General features: G+C 35.1%; 3 protein-coding genes across 7 annotated transcripts in view; 2 read left to right on the top strand and 1 right to left on the bottom strand.

The window, feature by feature from the left end:
* LOC113073163 (paxillin-like) overlaps nucleotides 1–5,673 on the top strand; it is a 33,576-nt gene extending 27,903 nt beyond the window's left edge. For all 5 annotated transcript variants that reach the window (XM_026246044.1, XM_026246038.1, XM_026246063.1 and 2 more), the window contains 5 exons: nucleotides 505–663; nucleotides 1,717–1,890; nucleotides 2,720–2,801; nucleotides 2,935–3,083; nucleotides 4,170–5,673. In XM_026246044.1, coding sequence (XP_026101829.1) covers nucleotides 505–663; nucleotides 1,717–1,890; nucleotides 2,720–2,801; nucleotides 2,935–3,083; nucleotides 4,170–4,436 — 831 coding nt within the window. In that variant the 3' untranslated portion in view covers nucleotides 4,437–5,673. The remainder of the gene's footprint in view (nucleotides 1–504; nucleotides 664–1,716; nucleotides 1,891–2,719; nucleotides 2,802–2,934; nucleotides 3,084–4,169) is intronic.
* A 2,986-nt stretch (nucleotides 5,674–8,659) lies between these two features.
* Nucleotides 8,660–12,954, bottom strand: LOC113073154 (osteoclast-stimulating factor 1-like). The gene is made up of 10 exons (XM_026246026.1): nucleotides 12,745–12,954; nucleotides 10,913–10,959; nucleotides 10,767–10,817; nucleotides 10,594–10,657; nucleotides 10,346–10,399; nucleotides 10,155–10,262; nucleotides 9,937–9,986; nucleotides 9,711–9,789; nucleotides 9,303–9,401; nucleotides 8,660–9,220 (listed from the first exon to the last, which is right to left on the bottom strand). Exons 1-10 carry the CDS (start codon nucleotides 12,776–12,778, stop codon nucleotides 9,162–9,164), a joined length of 645 nt encoding a protein of 214 aa, XP_026101811.1. The 5' UTR covers nucleotides 12,779–12,954; the 3' UTR covers nucleotides 8,660–9,161.
* A 2,312-nt stretch (nucleotides 12,955–15,266) lies between these two features.
* Nucleotides 15,267–22,571, top strand: LOC113073143 (proheparin-binding EGF-like growth factor). Its single transcript, XM_026246018.1, has 6 exons — nucleotides 15,267–15,427; nucleotides 18,235–18,408; nucleotides 19,516–19,717; nucleotides 20,771–20,929; nucleotides 22,105–22,199; nucleotides 22,283–22,571. The coding sequence occupies exons 1-5, from the start codon at nucleotides 15,352–15,354 to the stop codon at nucleotides 22,190–22,192; spliced, it is 699 nt and encodes a 232-aa protein (XP_026101803.1). The 5' UTR covers nucleotides 15,267–15,351; the 3' UTR covers nucleotides 22,193–22,199; nucleotides 22,283–22,571.
* Nucleotides 22,572–23,878: the final 1,307 nt, after the last annotated feature.

Here is a 23,878-nt window from a genome sequence, read left to right as displayed (position 1 = left end):
GTTAATAAATGGTGCAATTAAAGATGTGCAATTGAACAGCTCTTAATGTACATCTTGTATTGTTATTGACATGGGAAAAGATCTTTTCACATGCTGATGGTCATATTGAGAAAATATTCATCCAAAAGAGAATTTTAATAAGGTAGTTGATTTCCCATGGTGCAAAGTTGATCATCAGTTTTGGGGCTTGTACGGATAAATCTTAAACCACTTATTAGAGAGCATTTATTTTCACTTCTCAGTGTCGAGTCTCCAAAACAAGTTTGAGTATCAGTGGGTGGTGTGGTGTCAAATCCTGCAAGTGTGTAGGCATGAATAATCAATATTGTGTCATTGATGAAAAAAGTGATAAATGGATAAATGCATCTGCTGAATGGTAGTAATTATGTGTACTTAAGAGAAAGTGCTTGTTTTGTGTCTGTGTGTGCAGTAAAGGATTTGACTACTCCCTTTGCTTAATGAAACAGTCTTTAAAAAGTGAAAATTATTTCTTTTTTCCTGTAGATCATGGCTCAGGGCAAGAGTTCCCCCAACAGCGTTCCAAAGCAGGGGAATAAACTGGATAACATGTTGGGCAGCCTGCAGTCAGACCTCAATCGACTGGGTGTCCAGACTGTCGCCAAAGGTGTTTGTGGAGCCTGCAAGAAACCCATCGCTGGCCAGGTGAGAAATCATTTGAAGAGCTCATATACTGCCCAAAGTATTATCCATTTGGATTTTTAGGATATTGTACTCTAGAGCGGATGCTGTGCTCCAAAACGCCACCAATGTGTATATTTTGCATGTCTGAGTTTTTTTTTTTTTTTTTTTATGGTAAATTTATTTTATAGTCATAAATCTGAAAATAATAATAGTAATAATAATTTAAATATAATATGTATTTGAAAGTCTCGTATGCTCACCAAGGCTGCAATTAATTGATCAAAGCACTGTTGTAAAAGCAGTAATATTGTGAAATATTATTGCAATTTGAAATAAGTGTTTTCTATTCGAGTATGTTTTAAAATATAATTTATTCCTCTGATCAAAGCTACATTTTCAGCATCATAACTCCAGTCTTCTGTGTCACATGATCTTCAGAAATCATTCTGATAAGCTGATTGAAAACAGTTGTGCTGCTTTATTTTTGTTAAAAATACTGTTCTTTCTTTACATCAAAAGTCCTGAAAAATGTATCTCTGTTCTAAGCAATAAATTACATTTTAAACATGAATTACAATAGATAATTAAACTATTTTAACTTGTAATATTTCATATTACTGTATTGATCAAATAAATGCATCCTTAATCTGTAAGAGACCAATTTTTAAAAGTTCACAATTATTCCAAACTTTTGACCGATAGTGCATAAAAATGTGATCTCACTCTCAGTTTCACAGACAAAGCTTACACCAAGTCCCAGACTCAAATGCATGTCTGAGCTCTTTTAACTGAAAGAAACTTGCACTGACATGTTTTAAGATATATCAGTGCCACTGTTTTGTTTCAAGATGCACATCAGTAATGTTTTGTATAAAGGTTACTTAAATGTCCAGATTGAACTATGGTCTAAACCTGGCTTAGTCTAAGCCCTGACTGTGGAACCAGGACATGAAAGTTTTAGCTTGTAGGCTTAATTAAGCTTACGAGCTGCTGATATTCAGTTATGTCTTTTGTTGTTTACTTTATTAAATTGAACTCGTACACTTCCCTCCTCGTTTTCTTTGACTCATTCAGGTGGTGACAGCAATGGGTCGGACATGGCATCCGGAGCATTTCGTGTGTACTCACTGTCAGGAGGAAATCGGCTCCAAAAACTTCTTTGAGCGAGACGGACAGCCATACTGTGAAAAGGACTACCACAGCCTCTTCTCTCCACGCTGTTACTACTGCAACGGACCCATTCTGGACGTAAGGATTCGGTTTCGTATCCCCACCTTTAAGCGGTCACGGATGTGTGTTAGTGTCTCATATATCAGATCCCTGTCGTGATGGTGCTTACTATAGCCGGCCACACTTTACCTTTGGTTTCAGATCTCCTGTAAACACAAACAGTCACTTAAAGACAGTCTAAATAGGTCCAGTATGATTTAAAGAAGCATGCAACACATGCATGAAGAGTCTGCTGACAACATGAATGTAAATGCATAAAATAAATAATTATAAGACTCTTAATTCTTTAATAGAAAAAAAATTACTAAACATCCTTAAAACAAGATGCATTTACAAACATTGTCTACCACGACATTATACAAAAGCAATACATGGCTGCATGCAAAAATCTGATTGACTAACATGGTTCGTACAAGAAGGTCTTTTTAATGAGTCGCTTGAAAAGATTCATGAACATATGAGTCACATGATTGAATCAGTCCCGAATCACAGATTTGAATCGCTTACTGACTGGATGTTTATATGATATTAACACAAAATTTATATAAAATAAATATATGTTGAAATAATGTTTAAAAATAGCATTGTTTAGCATGTAGTTCGGATTGGAGCAGTTTACAGTATATTACTAAAACACAAGTGGTTCACATTTTTGTTTATGTAGGTTGGTGCATGACCTCTGGGTAATGAGCAATTTTCCAGTTATTACCAATAATAGTTAATAATTGTCTTATTAGTAGTTTTTGTTGTCTTCATTTTGCATAAATTCTTTCAAATCAAATTGTGTTTTCTGTTCTTGTTTCACCACAATTTCATTGCACTGAATGGCTTTGACTTCCTCCTGCAGAGAGTGGTGACCGCGTTAGACAGGACTTGGCATCCGGAGCATTTCTTTTGTGCCCAGTGCGGGTCATTCTTTGGGCCTGAGGGTAAGCAGCTTCCTCCTCTCAACCTCTTTTCTTCTCTTAAGTTTTCCTTTTCTACTAGCTTTTTTTCTTCCTCTTTAAAATAGTTTTAAGCCTTAGGCAACCTTTTTTCTCTCTCTCTGTCAATTTCCTGCAGGTTTCCATGAGAAGGAGGGAAAGGCGTACTGTAGGAAGGACTACTTCGACATGTTTGCCCCCAAATGTGGCGGCTGTACTCGTGCCATCTTGGAGAACTATATTTCGGCCCTTAACGCTCTTTGGCACCCTGAGTGTTTTGTCTGCAGGGTCAGTATGTGTTTGATATATCAGCTGGGCCGATTAATAGGCCAATATTTGGCACGGGTAGATGTAAATACATTTAATTTTAATCACATTTTCTTGAATTACATTAAATGTATTACACCTATATCTGAGTCTATATAGTTATAAATCAGAATTTATTTTATATTCAGATTTTTTTATATTTATATTTTATAATTATTTATCTTTGTTTATATATATATATATATATATATATATATATATATATATATATATATATATATATATAAATATATATATAATTTTTTTTTTTTTTTTTTTTTTTTTTTTTTTTTTTTTTTTTTTTTTTTTTACCTGTGATACTTTTTTCAGGATTCTTTGAAGACCAACATTTATTCAAAATAGAAATCTTTTGCAACAATATACTCTACAGTTTTTATCTTTTTGAAAGAAATAAATGTTTTTATTCAGCAAGGATGTGTTCAATTGACAAAAAGTGATGATAAAGACTTTTTAAATAAATGCATGTTCTTAATTTTTACTCAACAAAGAATCCTGGAAAAAAAGAATCACAGGTTAAAAAAAAAATACATCACAACAGTTTCCAACATTGATAATAAATCAGAATATGATGATGATTCCCAAATGATCATGTGACACTGAAGACTGGATTAATGATGCTGAAAATTCAGCTTTTCATCAAAGAAATAAATTTAATTTCAAAGTATAGTCAAATACAAAACCATTATTTTAAATGGTAATAATATTTTACTATATTAGTTTTTTTTTCTGTACTTTTGGTCAAATAAATGCAGCCTTAATAAACAGAAAAGACTTCTTTAAAACACATTATAAATCTTTCTAAAAACCCCATAATTTGAACAGCAGTGTATATTAATTCATTTCGACGTGATCAATCATAAGCCATGCTGCTTTCTAGGTACTGGGATCGGTTTTGGAAGATTTGTGGTCTTTATGTTGCTATCTGTGTGTTTTGAATGCTTGCACATTTTAATATCAGATGTTTCTGTGTTGCTGCATGCATCCTCTGTGCTGTTTTACTGTAGCATTATTTGAATCATTCCTGCCTTTTGACTCTGTCCTCCACAGGAGTGTTTCATTCCCTTTGTGAACGGCAGCTTCTTCGAGCATGAAGGGCAGCCGTACTGTGAGGCTCATTACCACGAGCACCGCGGCTCGCTCTGCTCCGGCTGTCAGAAGCCCATTACCGGCCGCTGCATCACCGCCATGGGCAAGAAGTTTCACCCCGAGCATTTCGTCTGCGCCTTCTGCCTTAAACAGCTGAACAAGGGCACGTTCAAAGAGCAGAACGACAAACCCTACTGCCAAAACTGCTTCGTCAAGCTCTTCAGCTAGAGTCTGATAGTGTTGAGAGGAGTGTGTTTGAACATGCACACCAATATCCAAAGTCCCAAGGGTGGAGTTTTCCAGTTGGCCACAGTGTCATCTTGTGGCGATAGTGAGCATTACACCAGCTTGTTCCTGTGCCAAAGCACTGTCAGAGAAGTGTAGATCTTCAGGGAGGCTATGACGATTTTTAACAGCCTTTTTAACATGCTTTCCCTTGATCTAGAGACTAAATTATGGTTCTTAAATTTCGTGGAGCTATTTTAGATATTATCGACTGCATTGGACAAATCCAGATCTATTTTTGTACTTGTTACACACACACTGAGCTTAACTTGAACATGCACATTTCTGTTTGCACATTTCAGGCATCTCTTTGCTGCTTTCTGGTATTACGAAACTTTCTGTTATTTGATTTAGCTTCTTTTTTTTTTTTTTTTTCTCCATCAGCCACATCAGGTTTTTCATAAAGATGCAATAACAGCTTGGCATCATCGAAATCTCAATGCCATATTCTGTATATTTTTCTAATTTTTGGTACTCTTGAGAGTTTGCTCAGTCCTGATTTTATTGTGCATGTATTTCTCTGTCTGATCACTTTATAAAGTGTGCTCTTTTACCTTTTTTTTTGTTGACGATTGTTCTATTTTTATATTCATGTGTGGTCTTAGTTTTTCTGGATGGCTGGAGTGGTTTGAGCTTCCATCCTTATGCCTTTAAGAGAGTTAAACTGTGGAATCAACTTACTTCTGCTGTTATAATAACATATTTTATTCTTATAAAACGCCGCCTTAAAGATACCAGTTTGGGCCTAGATGCCCGTTTCATTGAGTATGTGGCGTTCCACAATGTGCCTATTGCCACCGGGCATGTTTTGTGATTTACTTACGATGATTTTTGTCTTAATTTCTTGTATGTAATGAGTTTGTGATGCACCTTTTGCCTTTATTTCAATTCATCTGATTTCCTACTGTATGCTAGTAAATTAAAGTATTAAAGTCTTATGGATTATTAGTGATTGCAAAAAATGTTCTCGACTTGTGTTTTTCCATAATTTAAAGATTTTCTTTTTCAGGGTGATGTCATATTTTGTTCTACACTGACTGATGACATGCACATTGTATTTAAACCTTGGGGTCTAAATGGACTGTACAAGACGTTGAATAAATACCAGGATCTGAATGACTGATTTACGAATTGTTGATTTATTTGCCTTGAAATCTCATTAAAAGCTCACTAAATGTTTTTGTTCTATGTGTTTTAAGGTCATTTTGTATAAATTCCAATCCCAGGGAATAAATGCATTTAACAAAATGCATTAACATAAATGTTAATATTTTCAACATTCCACGAAAATAATCAGGATGATGTTTTCTAGTATGATAAAGAATGTTCATTCATGCATACATTCCAATGTCAAAATCCAAACTCAATTTTAAGTCCATTCGGCTATTGTACTAATCTGGCTCTTTAGCGCCACCATACGATTTAACCTTTAACTGCATGCTCGAACAAATGGTTGAGCACATCTATTTTATTGAGAGGAGTACCTAACTCAAGCTGATTGAGCCATCTCTACCATCTATTTGATTTATGTTATTCCCAAAACATCCACTAGATGTCAGAGTGTCAATCAACAGCACTTGTCACAATCCTTCTTCTAACATGGATGTCAGAAACAAAGAAATCAACCCTTTCCATGTCCATGCTAGCCCTTCTTGGTGAAATTTTGCAAGGTAAGAATTTTTTTTATTTTTTATATTAGACTGTAAGTGCCTTAACTTTACAAAATGATGTTACTTGGTACCATTAAAAACTTTAGTATGGTTTTAATAAATTTGCTGTGAAATAAACTTCTGATTATTCATAGCTATGAGTATGACACAGCTCTTGTTATTTCTCCATTAAAATACTGAGATAATTTCTTAAATGTTTTTTTTTTTAGATATTTTTTTAAGTAAATATAATGAATTCTTAGAATTAATGTGTGGAAATCATAATTATCAATTACTTATTAAATGACAAATGCTGATGTACTTACATTACTATAAATGTAAGAGATTGTAATTTATTTATTTGTTGTTGTTTTCTTAACAATTACTAGATGGATTTCAACAGTACAAGAACTTCAGGCCCATGTACCAGAAAACCCCCAAGGACTCTAATGCTGATCTCAGTTATCTTGATGACCTCAAACCTGTCTTGGAGTAACCCCAGCCCTGAACATTTTTAAGAATTTTTAAGAATTATCGAGAATTGGTACATGAAAATTGCAGATGTCAGGTGGTAAGAATCGAAACTCAAACGTAGTTTAGAAAAATAGTCCCGTCCGAATAGACGATCTGGATTATCATCCTGTCCAAGAAGAGGTAGCTGACAGTCTTTTTGAGTTCCTGGATGAAGATGATGCTCCCTCGACAGGCACATCCTCTACTAAGCTTCCAGGTTAGAAGAGAAGAAAAGGCAAACACACTCTAAAAAACTTTCCTTGACGGAGCCAGAGGATACCCCTGGCTGAAGACGTACACTGCACAGCATTGCTGTTTACAAAGAAGTGTTCATTTATCTACAAAAAGAAAGAAATAAAATCCTGTTGCACTACCACACTTGAAGACGTGTTTCTTGAATCATAAAAGCTTAAATGCCATTACATTACTATCTTTTGCTATTTTGTATTTTTTTGAATGCAGAAATAATGTAATGCGTTTGGTTTGGTTACTTTTAGTTATTTCTGTTATTTATTTTTGTTTATTGTTAAAAAAACAAGAAAACTTATAATTTCCTGTGTGATTATGTTATGGCCTACTTCAATAAATAAAGAATATTCAATATACAAAATTTTATTTTGATTTGTTTTTTATAAATTAGTATTATAGTTCATATTTTCTGATCTTTATAGTATTTGTGAATGAATTGCGGTATTTTTACTATTAAGTGACATATCAACCATTTGGTAGAGGCTGATATTAAAAAAAAATATGGGATGTGTTGAAAAATGATAACTAGCAACATACACAGACAAGAAATGCAAACAAAAACTGGGCAGTTGAAGGGGTTAATTTAAAGCCCCTTGCTAACATACACATTCACTGTAATGTCTGAGCACAGGACTACGGTCAATATTAAGATTTAAAAACAAAATCATATATATCACACCCTAAACCTGGTGATTTTTACCTTTGTTGCATTAGTGTATTGTTCAGTATAATTATTTAAAATGCACTTTCAGCAGCTGAGACGTGCAGAACAAATGGAGAAGTCAGCACATTATATCAGAACATACTTTTTTGTTGAATTGGCAAGATGTAACATGAGACCACTAAACTGCAGTAACTTTGAATGATCTTCCAGTAAATGTAATCGGTGGTCAATGACCTCCTTAAAGTTCCTATTTCAGAAATAAACTAATCTTCCGAAACACGTGAATACAAAATCACTCAATTGTAAGTGTTTATTTGACAGGTTAGTACTCCACTCTTATTCTCTCTCTCTATATATGTATATAGAATAAGCGTGGAGTAGTAACCTGTCAAATAAACACTATTATTTAATTTCTTTGCCATGAATCACGTTGCTCTCAAAACCAAGAGTTCATGAAAAGCGGCACAAACTACGCAAACATAATTTAATAAGGACCACACCACAAACACATCTGTTTTTAAGCCAAATGGAAAAAGAGAATAGATTGGAACAAGGTTTGTGGTTGACCTGACATCATGTTTTAATTAAAAACAGGGATCTGAAAATCATTCTGTCATCATTTACTCACACCATGTATGAATCTTTTTTTCAGCTGAACACAAAAGTGGGTAACCAAACAGTTTCTGTTCACCATTGACTTCCGTAGTCATTTTTATGAGAAGTCAATTTATATGGAAGTCAACCAGCAACTTTTTGGTTACCCACATTCTTCAAAATCTCTTCTTTAAAATTCAACAGGAGGAGGAAACTCCACAAGTGTTGGTGTGTAAAGAACAGAATTTTCATTTTTGGGTGCACCATCCCTCGAAAACGTTTAAAATGAAAGCATTTCTCTAATTGCACTATGAAGATTCATTCATTTCGGAGAATAAGGTTTTCTAAGTGTCCCCCGTGATGAATAGCACATGATAATATGATTAAAAATTATGCATAATGGTAAAACACTAAAATACATTCACACAAAATGTCTTTAAAAAATTAATGCACACAATGAAAAAAAGAAAATAAATGAAAAAAAAAGGCAAACACCATTATATTCAAGCTGCAAGCTTGAGACTTGCATATCAAGCGAAGGCCACGCTGGTTTATTTGCATAGTTATAACACTCAGATTTACATGCATCTCAGAAGCTCATCATCAAGCACATATCTCTCTCACACACACACAGTCAAACAGGTAAAACACTCAAACACACACACACGCGCATAAAACTTTTGGAATAAAAAGACCCAGTGCATTCTGGGCGAAGTCCCTGTTAAAAAAGGCACTTTAAAATCAAAAAGACAGTTCTGTGGAATAAATACAGTTAAGAGAGGAGCAGCAAACAGAAGAACAAATGTTCACCGTGTCCAACCTAAACATGTACAGCAATACGTTTACAGTGAACTGGAAAGAAGAAATAAGACAACCAGCTTTCACATCACCCCCCCCCCAACCCTAGTAAGTAATCTTTCTCGCACATATAATCTGATCTATATACATGTTGTGTTGGAGTGAACGTAGGAATGAATGGACATTAGTGCTGCTCTTCTCTCAGTCAGAGTCTTCATCATCCAGATACTCCTCGGCGTTACTGTGGGTGCGGAGAATCACTGCAGATTCAACAGAGAGAGACAGTTAAGTGTGAATCTCTCTCACAGGAAGGTAACTGAAAGGAGACGCCTTGTGACTCACCTCCTCCCAGCTTCCTCTTCAGCAGAGAGGCACACTGTGCATTGGTGGCCATATCCAGAGCGGTCTTCTTCTCATTGTTAAGCACGTCTGTCCTGGCATCTAGAATAGCACAGATGCAAGATAAACAATGTAGAAAACCATGCAGGTACAGATATATAAAAAAAGACATGCATTTGTACATTTCAATTAGAAATGGAGTTGTGATTGATTTGAACCAGATACGGGTCACAACAAAACTACATCACTACTGTTAAGGCTTAATGCAAGAATGTTTTACAACTCTTTTTACACAGATATTTGTTGTGTTCATGTGTCATATTTCACTATTCTCACATAATCCATGTAAGGTAATGCAATTGTATTTCTGTTGAACTATATAAGAAGGAGAAAAAAAAATAATTCACTCACTTTTATTAAGCAACATTTCAGCGATATCGGAGTAACCCTTCCAGGCAGCTGCGTGTAGAGCCGTGTCTCCCAGTTTATTCTGTTGAGGAAATTAACATAATATTTATTACATTGAGTCAAATATAAAGAACACTGCTTCCGTTTCAGTCACTTTTGCATCCTCTGTAAGCTGATCTCACTGTGCATTCGAAATGCATTCGATCTCGAGAAGAGACACCAGATTTACCTGCTGATTGAGCTCACAGTTCGGCTGACTCAGCAAAATCTCCACCACATCTAAAAGAAATAAAACCCATAAACACACAATAGGTGGAATCTTTGTCATTTGTTTGATTTTTAAGTGCCATATTATTGGACAAAACAAGTTTAAAGAGTTCTTATAGGCTGTAAGTTTGTGCACAAATATGTGAAAACACTTAACACTTTTGTGTGTGCATCTTTTACCTTTATGTCCTCCGTGGCAGGCCCAGTAGAGAGCGGTGTTCCCGGCTTTGTCCAGTCCGTTGATGCCAACCTTATTATCCAAACACTCTCTGAGCCAGCTCAGATTACCTGCATTCACACACACAAAACATTTGATCGTTTCACCGTGTTGTCAAATAAACAAAATGCTAGACAGGTTTCTATTTGGTTACCTCGCTTGGCTGCTTCATGCATGGGGTTGTCAATGGACTCTGCTTGCTCAGCCACTGGAAAAAGGCAAATCTCATCAAGATAAGAATGATACACCTACTACAGGATACTTTTAGCCAGTTTTTTGTCTTCCAGGCAAATTTAAGTCAAGCTTTGGAAAGTAATGGCACATAATAAAGCATAAAAAGAGAACTTGAGTTTGGATTTTGTTCCAATATGTTTTAGTAAAGTAGGTTCTAGTTTGCCTTACCATAATTACTGGGAATAAGACCAGTCCTTCCCCGGCATGTCCCCTTCCACCAGTTACTGTCACTCTGAAAATAAACCCAGCAATCAGTGCAAAATCCCCAACACTGCCATGACTTTAACGCTCTTTATCGCAGGAGGAACTATCAGTACTTCCAAGCGAGATCGTAAACTTACTGTATCCGAGATGTACAAAATATCTCCTTCCTCAAAGTACAGTTCATCTGGCTGAAAAAGAGGAAAATATTCACGATGAGCTCGATTCAGGCGGGCTAAAACAACCTACACAAATGGGAAAGAGAATAAGTAAGAAGGAAACTCACCGTCCTTGGGTCAAAGGTGAATAAAGCCCTGTACACCTTGACCTGGCCTGTTGAAAACATCAGTAAATCAGTAAATATTCCACCTGTTAAACCTCATCTTCACCCATCAGCCCAACCATATAAAACACCGCCCCATCTACAACCAGGTAGTATCACAGAACTAAACGCAGCTCGAATCACATAAAACAGAAAAGTGTCCAAGCCAGAGGAACCCAACCCCTGAGGTCTAAATGTATAAATACACAAAACACTACATGCACAACAAAGGGCATTTCCTGACCACAGAGGTATTTCGAGTTGCTGTATAACAAATAAAGTAGAAGCCCTGCTGAGCGGGATCCAAGCGGCCCCTCCTGAACTTCCAGATCAGACTCTGAAATGGAAAAACTGGCCTCCACTGGATATAATCATTCTGCTTGCCCCTGACTTACAATCAATCGTTAAGAAGTGTAGAACTCACTTCAACCAGTCGCAAATCTTCTCTGCAATACTGACAATAAGATGTTTCTCAAAGTTCCCCTAGAATCTACACCACATTTTATTATTATACTTTTAGTGTAAAAGTTTGGCCACTACTAAACAATACTGTGTTAAGAATTCCAAACACAATTGGTCAGATTTGGATGCTGGATCTCACAGACCCATATCCTGGACAATCTGGAATTAGAGGACATCCTACGACTTACATTGAGTCATTTAGCAGACGCTTTTATCCAAACGATTTACAAATGAGGACAACAGAAGCAAGAGAAATCAACAAAAGAGCAATAATACACAAGTGCTATAACAAGTCTCAGTTTGGTGTAATGCAGTACACATAGCACGGGATTTTAAACCATATAATAAATAAAAAGAAAAAAAATTAACATAATAAAATAAAAAAAGGTCTTGAGACGAGACCAACACAAAGTTCAGTTCAGTTTTCTAAATAACTGGTTCTTTGGAATCCAAAATAAATTTGTGACCATTTAGACCAATTAAGTGATTTTACAAGAGGGAATGGCACTATTATTAATAAAAAAATAATAAATAGTCATACTGAGACTAGTTCTGCAGTCTAAAGATTTAGGTACTGTTGTAACAAAAAGCAGAAATAAAACATTTGATCAGTTCTGCAAATCGGTTATTGGTAGTTTTAATACGAAAATAACATGCAATGTACCAGTAGTGAAAAGATCATATTGGTCCTTTCTCTACCTTTGACCGTGGATAAAACACCAGTCCAAATGTCATGGTATTTTGCACACACTTAAGCACAGCTCTTTCATATGGGGAAGTAACTGTGAGACAATAGCTGTGACTCAAAAATCTAGTCAACATTTTTGGGCATTATAGAAACTATTTATTTATTTCCAGAACGCACCGAATACAACCAAAAACGCGTTTACGCAAGAACAAACGTGCGCATGCAGTGGCTCTGAACCACATCCAAACGCTAGCGAAGGCGATTTTCTCCACTGGTGGAAAAGGCTTTTACTATTGTTGTCTATTTCTTTGACCCTTTAATCTAAGATGTATTCTTTTTTCTTTGCGCATGTTAACCGGTGACAGGCGTTTAAAACGCGTAAAAGCGCAAAGAAAGTTACGTTGCATTCATTGCGTTGCGCTGGAGAAAAGCCAAACTCCACCCGCAGGAGAAAGTTCACCAAGCCCCAGAATTGCATGCTCTTATATACATTTCACTGCACGGCATCGGAAACCATCGTGTTTGTATAGCTATCAGACAAATAAACAACGCAAAAACGTATGGATGGATGGATGGATAATGAAAGTTTAGTAGGTTTACCGAGGCAACGTTAACGTTAGGCTTTTCCTCCACGCGCACCTCTTACCTGGTTTAGCTGGTTTGGGGGGAGGCTTTGACATTTCTGAACTTTCCAAGACTTTTAAAGAAGACTTCCGAGTTGTTTCAGATAATAATACGTAAAAACGGTGTTAAAAACTGTTAAGAATGCAAATGAAACAGTGTGTCGCTGCTGTCTTTCTTTAGGCGCTGTCAATGAGGAAGCGTAAAGGAGCCCAATGCGGAAAACCAGCACTGCGCATGCGCAGATGTCTGAAATTTCGTATTACCCGTATGACATTTTACTATGGTAACATAACAAATAGTTACTACAAAAATGCCATGTTGCATATAAAACTATTTTTTTCAAACTTAGATATAAATCTATTTGGTACAAATTATAAACCATATGGAACTGATATATTTATTACTTTTAATAATGATTTATGTACTTGAGTTTTATTTCAATTATGTAGCCTAGTCAATGACAAAACTGCAAATGATTTTTGCAATATGGAAAATAACATTTCTATTTTCTATTTATATAAATGATTGTTGAAATGATTGAATGAGGTTTGATGTAAGTCTAGATTTAGGGAATGTAGCTACTACTAAACATTTTCTAAACCTTCATTAATAACATCAACCAACATTTACGAATTACACAGTGCTTAACAGTAGTGTATACAATAACAAAACATTACTGACAAATATAAAGATAAACTTGTCTTTTCAGACCGCACGGTCAAATAGTATTAAGATAATCTAAAGAAATCAGTTAACAAATGCAGGACATTTTTCTGCACTTTAAAAGAAAATAGTTTTAATACCTTACTCACAAATAAAACCTTGAGAATGCATGCAAACCTCTAGACTTGTGAGGAAACACATAACTCTGGTCTGCACCAACAAGTTGGTTTACATTGCATGCATGATTTTAGGAGCTGCCTCAAAATAGATCTGCTTTAGCTATTTCTGTTTGAAAAAACTTTAGCATTAAATCTACCGTACGTATAGACCTGTCTATTATGTGAGTTCTGAGCTAAAAAAGGATGTCCGATGTTATCACTGAATACCTACACATGAAATTTTAAGGCGTCTTCCATATGAACAGAATGCAAACTCATTCTTATCTTGGTGAAATTGACCTCTGTACACATTCTCACTACATTTTTGTACATAGTACAGTGTAAAATGCATTGCTTTTAATTAAAAGTTAAACGTTTATCGCTTTGGATAAAAGCGTCTGCTAAATGCATAAATGTAGATGTAAAAGGGGTGAATACAAGTGGTGTCTCAAAATATATTTTACTCTGATTTAAATTCTGGTTAGCATCTAATGGGGTGTCTATGGTGTTAACGGTTCAGGGTCATTAGCTGTAATTCTCTTATTTTTGGTGCTCTTTAGAAACTCATTGCCATGCAGATGTGAGGGACGTGTTGCACAGCAAGCGACTCAAGCAGAATTTAAAATGCACAAACACGTTTATTCATGGCTTCATCTAAGACAGTGGTTTTCAACCTGTGGTCTCACTGCTGACCGCATACACATACTGTATACACACTGCAAACACCTGAGGCACCGCTACAATTAATGAGCTCTATGAACAATGCATGGCAAAAAAGAAAAAAAAGTCCCTGTATACAGGATTTTTTTTTAATGTATTTTTTTTTGCCACAAGTCTATACATTTTTTTACATCTTCACTATAGTGATAATTTTGACTTATGTCTGTTCTAGAGATGTTACAACTTTTTGATAAATCTGATTGGTTTTCTTTTGGAAATATGTTTCAAATTAATCCTGAATGCATTTATGACTGTAAAAGCACAATTGCAAAATTGATCAAAAAAAATCGCGATAGTTTTTTTTTTTTTTTTTTTGTCCATATCGCACAGCCCTAGTTTATTCAATAAATATAGTTTAAAATCTAGCTTCTGAGTAGCCTACTAAGTTATTAACCCAACAATAGCGGGGTCAGTTAATTTTTTTGAAGTGGGCCGCGCAAACATATGTGTTTGGTTGTGTGGGCCGCGAGTTGAAAAAGGTTGGGAACCACTGATCTAAGAAAACCAGTTGTTCTTCCAGCTACCGCTCTTCTGTAGAACACCAGTTTTTTGGTCTCAAATTTCAGGGACAGTAACCATAGTTTAATGACCCATGAGGCCGTGTTCACACATAGGCACAAAATGTGTGCACTGGTGGTATTTTGGCTTCTATCATTATCAGTTCATTCATTCTTTTAATTCTTTTTATTCCAGACGTGATGTGTCTCATATTCCATCCCAGATATTTCAAAGATCCTAGGCCAAATTCAGTTCCAGTGACTCCTACATTTAAACTGACCATTAAAATAAAAACATTAAAGTTTATATATTGCATATTTTTATATCCCATTCAAATCTCAACAGCCGATAACACAGTGGAGGTAGAGTATTATAAACATTCAGCATCACAGCTCAGTGACGTGAAATGGAAAATGAATCTCACTTGATGACTTGTGTGTGAATGATCAGTGGATGTATTCTACAGGTGGACTCTCGTCAAACATTCACCTTACAAAAGGCGCCTACAAACACACACATTATCTGTGTGTGTGTGTGTGTGTGTGTGAATGGAAACCTCCCTATAAAAGCTCCTCCTGGACAATAAGTACATGACAAACAGAAACTCAGCACAGAACTCAGCTGCCATGAACCTACAGCGCCTCTCCTCTCTGCTGCTCTGTGTCGGTGAGTTGCCTTTCCTCCATCCTGAACTGACCCTGTCTTATATTAGTTTTGACCTGTCTGCTTCAGGTGTGCCACGGTAATAAAAAACCTGGAAATCGTAGGGGAATTAAAACAGTTATTTCATTTATAACTGACATTTATTTACAATCATTTAATATTGTGGGATTTTTTCTACGTGTGAATATATGTGTTTCTAGCCATGCCTTGCTCTTAAAATATTCAAATTGCTAAGAAATTATTCATTTTGATCACAAATGTAAAAACAAATATTTGCCCAATGATAAAGGTAGCAACTGGAAAAAATCCAGAAAAGTCTAAAGTGTTTGAAATTGCAAGATATTCTCTTCCATTATCGGTGTAAATTATGTGCAGTCATTATTTACTGGTTTACTGTACTTTAATTTCACTTTGACATCTGACAGAAGACAACCGCCTGACGAATATGAAAGCCTGCTAGATAGTAAGTCTTGCTGAGGGAAGTGTGGTATTGTGTTTGTGTCTCCAGACAGGCAGGGTTTGGGACATTGACTCGACCTGTACTAACATGCCTCTGAATAGCTGTGAGCTCCGGCTTTTCCCATAGAGGTGTATGATGCCAGAACAGCACACAGTTTAAATCTCGGCTCTCTGTTGTCATGTTCGACGTCACAAAGTGTGTATTGTTCATGGCAAAGGACGGAGGACACGGGCGTCACAGTGCTGTGTTAAATATATATTTAGCTTTGCGAACTAGTGTTATAAAGGTCATCCCTGAACACAATAATAGGTGTGTGTGTGTGTGTGTGAGAGTGTGTGTGTGTGTTTGTGTGTGTGTGAATTTCTTTGAATTAAATGCAGGATTCCAGTCAGTAGGAGGGTTCAGATCAAATGCATTTACTCAGACATTCTCACTGTAGACTTGTTTGACGGCAGCTGTTGCCAAATGATACCTGTGAGAAGGGCACATTTAAAATTCCATTGAATTGCCAAATACCTATTTATTAGAGTAAAGATAGCACATGCATGCTTTTCAAGCAAAATGTCTGACAACAAAGTTTGTTGTTTAATATAGTGATGTTCTAAAATAAAGCTATATTTATAGATAGGAATAGATGCTAATAGATAATGTGATGAAGAATAGAATATGTGCAGAATAAAATGACATGCAGAATTATAATTAGTGCTTGATAGAGTGGATTGGATTGCCACACACCCAGGGCTGGTGGAAAATTCTCTCTTGCAATTTTCAGACAATGGCAACAATTCAAGCCAAGAGGAAATCAAACGGATGCTTTTTCCGTGTCTTTTTGTTCATTATTCCAAATACAAACAAGGTTGACTTTTTTTCAAAACGTGATGATCAAAGCTTACTCCACCTATGCAACAACGCTACCATGGTTACGTAGGATTCAACCCACAGATGCTGGCTGTGTTTCGGGATGGGAGTAGTCCTTCACATTCACATTCAGGTCTGACTCCATTCTGCTAAATAACGCCCACTTTTTTTTCTTTCTTTTTTTTGATCCCAATCAATTCCTGATGGATAAAATCAAGTCCCAGCCTACATTCTTTCTTGCTGAATAGCTTGTTTCACTGTAGAAATTAATCACATGGGTTGTGAACATTGAGACCTCCTTAGATGCAAACACTGTTTTATGTTGTCTTTATGAAATAATAGCCCAAAAAATATACATTTTTTATGGAATAGTTCTTTTTTTTCTTCTTTCTTTTTTTTTTTTTTTTTTTAAATATATAGCACTTTTGAATTATTACAATTGTGTATGAAATGTGCTATATAAATAACCTGCCTTGTCTTGCTTTGCATGGAGGCCAAAAAAAACAAAAAAAACAAAACAATCCTCAGTTTTATTCAGAAGCCAAATTTTGGTGCAGTTGCTAATATTTAAATGGCTAAAAAGTAAGATGTTAGCTTTAAACTTAAATCTTTTCATCAGAACAGCAGAATGTATGAAATGCATATAAATATCAGTTGTCACTCTGTATCTACAGATAATATGTCTTAGGTGATATTTAAATGCTTAGTTTTATGATCAAAGCTCTGTAGTTTTTATTGTGGGGGCGAAACCATATAATGCAATGCAATACAATGATGTTTGAGAGATTACATATTTTCCACATTTTCATTTAAACATAATTTTCTTAGTCAAAATCATTGTTTTATTAATCATAAGTGCCATTCTTCATGTAGAGAATGTAATCCCAGACATGTAAACTGAGGTTAAAGGATTAATTCACAGCTGACAATATGGGGTTGGTAAAGAATTGTTGGCAAAACTTGCCAATCAACCTTTAATAACTGGTCTGTATGGGTCCTGAGCAGTTGGGTTATTTATATGTGCATCATACTGTACCTGTCATTATATTGTGTATTTTAGCATGAATGGAACTCTGTGTTGATCGTATCAGATTCTGTGCTATGTATTTTATAAGCAGGTGTCCAACAAGACAAGTAGACATAAATGACTCTAATGATGGATTGCATTTGCAGCAGGTGCAGCTTTACCTCATATAACCTCAACTTTTCCACTGGCTTATGTCTTTTCCCTCTCTCTCACACATACACAGTTAATCTGCTCAGTACAATAAACATGGGGTGTTTACAGGATGACTCAACATCAACTGCCACATTAGCAGATTAACCTCTCTTTATATCTGCTAATTGAGGTTAATGTGTTATTGTGATATGACGAAGCATTGGATCCTGTTATTATATGCAAACTGGGCCGAAACTAAATACAAATCAGCATTCCTCCCAAAGCTGTTACTACATTTCTGCTGTGATTCATAGTGTGTGTTTCTGTGTGTAGTTTGCAGTGCAGTTTTCACCGTAACGACAGCTGCTGCTCACACATCTGCACTGGGTCATGTGACCGTGATGTCATCATCGGGGGAGGGGCTTCAGAGCGCCATGGGTGAAGATTTGGAATCTGATGATGATCAGGATCCATCAGTTATGTTCAGTGATCCAACTTTGGTTAAAGGTACAGTCAAACAAACCCGTCCACTTGCTTGACAATCTCCCGCAGACGTCTGTTTTTCTTAGAATAAGATAATCATAATTACTGACCGTAATAACACCTTTGGCATTTTAATTAAATGCATCATTTATGATTATGAACTACAAAGGTTCAGAAATTAATTTATACATTATATGAATTTAAACACAGTTTCATTATACTAGCAATAAGTGAATTTTCTAAGAACAAACTGTTCATATTTAACTCAAAAATAAAAATAAAAATAAGAATGCTTAGTGAATAAAATGAATAGAGTAAGTGAACTATAAACATGTAAATTAATTGCATGCAATAAAACAAAAGTGTGTGACAAAATTGTGTTGCATTAGTTCATTTTAATTAAATAAATTAAACAAGCAACAAGTGTAGAGATATTTAGTGTAAAAGACCGTACTTGCATCACTGTTTTTATGGCAACATTAATTAAACTTTTAAAACTCAAAGTGTAGAATACAAATGCCAAAAACATTAAAGTATGAATCTTCCGGAAATCAAAGTCAGTAAAGGAGGAATTAAGATGTCATTATATACAAAAATATTGTTTGTTCTTAGATTAAGCTAATTATTACTGACTGGAATAACACCTTTTGGTGTTTTAATTAGGACATTAAATGTATAATTAAATAACTATTAACAAACTACTTTTGTTGTAATAATATAACCGAACGAATCTTAATCCAAATAAAAAATATGCAAGTATAATCTGCACACTCTCTGTATTCAGTAGCAAACAAAGCATGCTGGGAACGGGAAATTCCTTGTCCAGTTTCTGTATATTACTGGCAAGAAATAATATTCATGCAATTCCAATGCAACTTACATTAACTCGATATATATATATTTCTGAACCTTTGTAGTTCATTAATGATGAATTAAAATGAATCTCATGCAATAAAACTAAATGCTGTGACAAAATGATGAAGAAATTGCTGCATTAATAAACTGAGCAAACAACAAGTGTGGAGATATTTAGTGAAAAAGACCACTTAAGAACATTAAGGAAAATTCAAAGTGTAGAAAGCAAACATTCTCACACACATTAAAGTTTCTCATACATCTTGTGTCTTCCAGTAACCCAAGTCAGTAAAGAAGACGAGCAGAATCACAAACGCTCTGGGCACAAAAAGAACAAAGGAAGAAGGAAGAATAAAAATATCACTCCTGTTCAGCCGAATCACAGCCCCACCGCTGACCCCTGCCTGACCTCTCACGTGGACTACTGCATCCACGGCCACTGCACATACCTGCACGGCCTGAGAGAGCCTGTCTGTGTGTGAGTGACTCTTATCTACTGAAGCTTGTTTCCCCCACGGGATAAGAAACAAAAAGGTAAATGGGACATTTTATCTCACAATTCACCTTTCGTTCTTACAGTTCTGAATTTACATCTGACCATTTCTCAGAACTGTTAGACATAAACTCAGAATCGTTTGATATAAACGCTGAATTGTGAGATTTAAGCTTGAGAATAGTTTGAGTCAGAATTGTGAGACAATTACCTTTATTTTATGATGTAAAAACAATTGCATGATGTAAACCCAGAATTCAGAGGGGGAAAAAAAATCTGAATTGTAAATATAAACTCAGAATTGCGAAATGTAATTACTGAGTTTATATCTTGCAATTCTGACTCTTTTTCTGAGAACTGGAAAATATGATCTCAGAATTGTGAGATACAAAGTCAAATTACCTTTTTCATTTTTTTATTTAATGGTAGAATCAAAAAACAAAAAAACAAAAAAAAAGTATGAAATTAAAGTTCTAAGAAATAAATTCAGAAATGCAAGATATAAACTTTACTCTGTGAGATATAAACTCGAAACTGCCAGTAAGAAAGCACGAATTTTAAGGTTTATGTCTCACAATTCTGATTTTTTTTCTAAGAATTACAAGATATAAACTCAGATTTGTGAGATATAAAGCCTATATGTATTTGTTATTTCATGGTGGGAACAAAATTAAATAAATCACAAGAATTAAATGCAGAAATTCTGAGAAAACACACATTTTTGTGAGAGAAAAATTAGTCTGAATTTATAGTTTATGTCTCCAAATTCCGAGTTTAAACATCAATTCTTTCTTTTTTCTGAGAATTGCAAGATTTACACTCAAAATTCCGAGACTGCGATTCAGAATTCTAATATATAAAAATCACAAGAATTGAGAAATAAACAGTCGCACCTACCTTTTTTTATTTATTCCATGGCAGAAACAGGCTTCTATACTTCTCTGCATGCACACAGCATAGAATTCACATATAATTAATGAAATTCAGTCAACACTGCATTATGGTTGTGTTCAAGTAATGGAAGTCTGATCATTTCAGATGTAAGAGAGGTTATGATGGGGAACGCTGTGGGATCCAGCTGCTCGGGACGTCTCGAGACGATAGCAGCACAGAAACGACCCACACCGCGCTCGTCATTATGGCTGTGGTCCTGTCAGTCATCAGCTGCCTAGCCATCCTGCTCATGGTCTGCGTGCAGTAAGTACATTCAGTGCTAAACATACACCCCCACACACTCATTCATCTTTCACACTCCTGAGATATAGTTGGCACATATTGTGACAGCAGTTTGGACACACCTGTTCATTCTTTATTACTATTGTAAATCATAATAAGTCATTGATACTATGAAATAACTCTACCTAGCTAACGTTCCAATTACATTTCTAAAAAACATGAAAATTTTGTTTTTAAATCACTTTTTGTTAGTCTTCGAAACACAATTTAAGATATTTTGGATGAAAACCGGGCGGCTTGTGACTGTCCCATTCACTGCCAAGTAACTTAAACAGTCAAGGTCCAGAAAAGTATGAAAGACATCATCAGAATAGTCCATCTGCCATCAGTGGTTCAACTGTAACGTAATGAAGCGACGACAATACTTTTTGTACCCGAAGAAAACTATCTCCTCTGTGTCTCTGCATCACCGTAGCGCCATTTTGGGGAACATCCACTGAACTCAAACTGCGTATGCTCTTCAGTGTCAGCCACGCTGCACGGATGCACTGTTTTCATTCAAGTCAAAGAGTAAATACACGTGGAAAACATGTCCTTGTGTCTCCGCCGACATAGAGATGTGGAGAGATAAAGAGGAGACGAATTGTTGAATAAAGTCATTATTTTGGTTTTCTTCCCATACAAAAAGTATTATCATTGATTCTAATCATTCATAAACAACCGATAACTTGTCGCCCACATCAATGCTACATCATTCCCCTCATCCCCATGAGAAACCGGAACTACTTTCAGGTCTCTCGGAATCTCGTTTAAAGAAATTAAAATCTCCAGCGATAATTATAATGGTTGCTACTTGCTATGGATCTGTATAATCTCTACGGATTATATATAATCAAACTCGCTTTATAGGCTACAGGTTGTGTGATTAAACGTATGCATCTTTGATGAGAAGATCGGATCATTTTAATGAATATCATTCCAAAGAATGAACAACCCAATGACTTAGATTAGATTTTTTTTTTTTTTTTTTTACTATAATGCAAATTCAACATATAAGAAGAAATAGGCCTAACAATATACTCATAAAGCCTAACTATCAAGCAAAGTACAATGAAAAGAAATAAGAGTAGATTTGAGAGAATTTGACAGAACCATGTACTAAATATGTTTTTTTTTTTATTGATTTTATATTGCAGCTATAGAACACATCAACGCTTTCAGGTGGCGTTCCTGAGCTCCACCGATGAGAGAGAGAAACTAGAGAAAAAGAACATTGTGGTGTGAAGAGGAAGTACGATCGAGTCTTTATTTATGGGTTGCTAAATATAAGATTTTTATGTGTGGTGTTTAATAAAAGCATTGTTTTTGTTTCAGGTAGAAGTCATGCTGCTGTCACTGGTCTGGAGTGCACTACAGATATATTGCACATAGAATAATATAATAAAACCTATTGTAATAATGTATTTATTCTTTGTACCTATTTATTAACAAATTATATAATTTCCTTAGTATTTGTAATAGTATTTTGATAATAAAACAAAACTTATGTTTATTTGATATGTGATATTCATGTACACCTAAGATTTGTGTCTTTCTTTCACTCATTTTCTTCCATTTTCTTTTTCAGGGCATTCTTGTAAAACATTAAGAGTTATAGTTATATCTGATAGAACTATATCGATGGCAATATTTTGCAGTGCAACCCTAAAAAAAGAGGACAGATGGCTGGGATCTTTCTGTTTTCTTAATAAATTTCTGTTTTCTGAAATAAAGTACCAGAAATACCAGACGAGGCACTAAAATGGAAAGGATTAATGCTGTTTTTTAGTATAAGGAATTCATATTTAAGTCTTTAGACAGTCTGTCAAAGAGGTGAAAACAATAATCTTACAGCTATGAGAGTTATTCACATATGAAAGCAGACGTCCATCACTTTCCATCAGGTGGAGTCTGAGGAGCCTCTCCCTGCAATTTTCTGCAAAGTTTCCAATCATCTTTAATCCTTATGTTTCATAACATAATAGAAGATTATATAAATACAGATCAATCTAAGGACCCACTGTCTTGCGATGTTTATTGTGACTTCACAAGTGATCTTGAAGACCTTGATTAGCTGGTTCAGGTGTGTTTGATTAGGGTTGGAGCTAAACTCTGCAGATCCCAGAAGACAGAGCTATTAAATACGTGCCATGTTGCTGGTTGTGACTGAAAGAGTAGTTTAAAACCATTACATGATATTATAATAAACAGATTATTAGTTGTAATTTTTAAATAGGTAAATTTTCATTAATATATTTTTGGCCTTAAATATTCATATAATAAGATTCAATATTTTTATTCGTCATATACACAATTATATAGAGCATATATAACCAGCAGTGAAATTTGAGTCAGGTCTGCTCCATGGACAGTGCAATTATTAAGGAATACAACACATTTTTCTTTTTCAAAATATACATAAATCTAGCTATGAAAGAAATAAATAAAAGTAAACAATAAAAATAAGAATAAAATATAAAAAAGAAGTACAGTATACTGTAGAATTAAACATATAATGGAAAATAATGTGCATGAAAGTACACTGTATTCTTAAATATTTAGATACCCAGGACAGGGATGTAATAAAATATTATTATTCATAAAATATGATATGTTGGAAAATACATCATGTTTGTTAATGACAAATATTAAGAAGTGCTACCATATTAACACATCTATACTGTTGCATGATAAATAAACCTGTAAATGTATTTAAGTTGTGCAAGGACTTTTAATTGTTTTCTCGAGACTACAACAAGTTAACTGTGACCTCTTCTGGTCATAAAGTGAACAGAGATCTGGAAATACATTTATGAAGCAGGTAAAGATGACCAGACATTAATTTGTATCAGAATGTTTGTGTTCTAGACATTTGGAGGCTCTACGGGCAAAATTCATGTTGGATTCCTAACATCTTTATTTATACACCAT

This window comes from Carassius auratus, chromosome 5 (genome assembly GCF_003368295.1).
Source record: "Carassius auratus strain Wakin chromosome 5, ASM336829v1, whole genome shotgun sequence".
Lineage (NCBI taxonomy): Eukaryota > Metazoa > Chordata > Actinopteri > Cypriniformes > Cyprinidae > Carassius > Carassius auratus.
The sequence above is the reverse complement of the archived record's forward strand: the minus strand, read 5'-3'. Positions and strand labels throughout refer to the sequence as shown.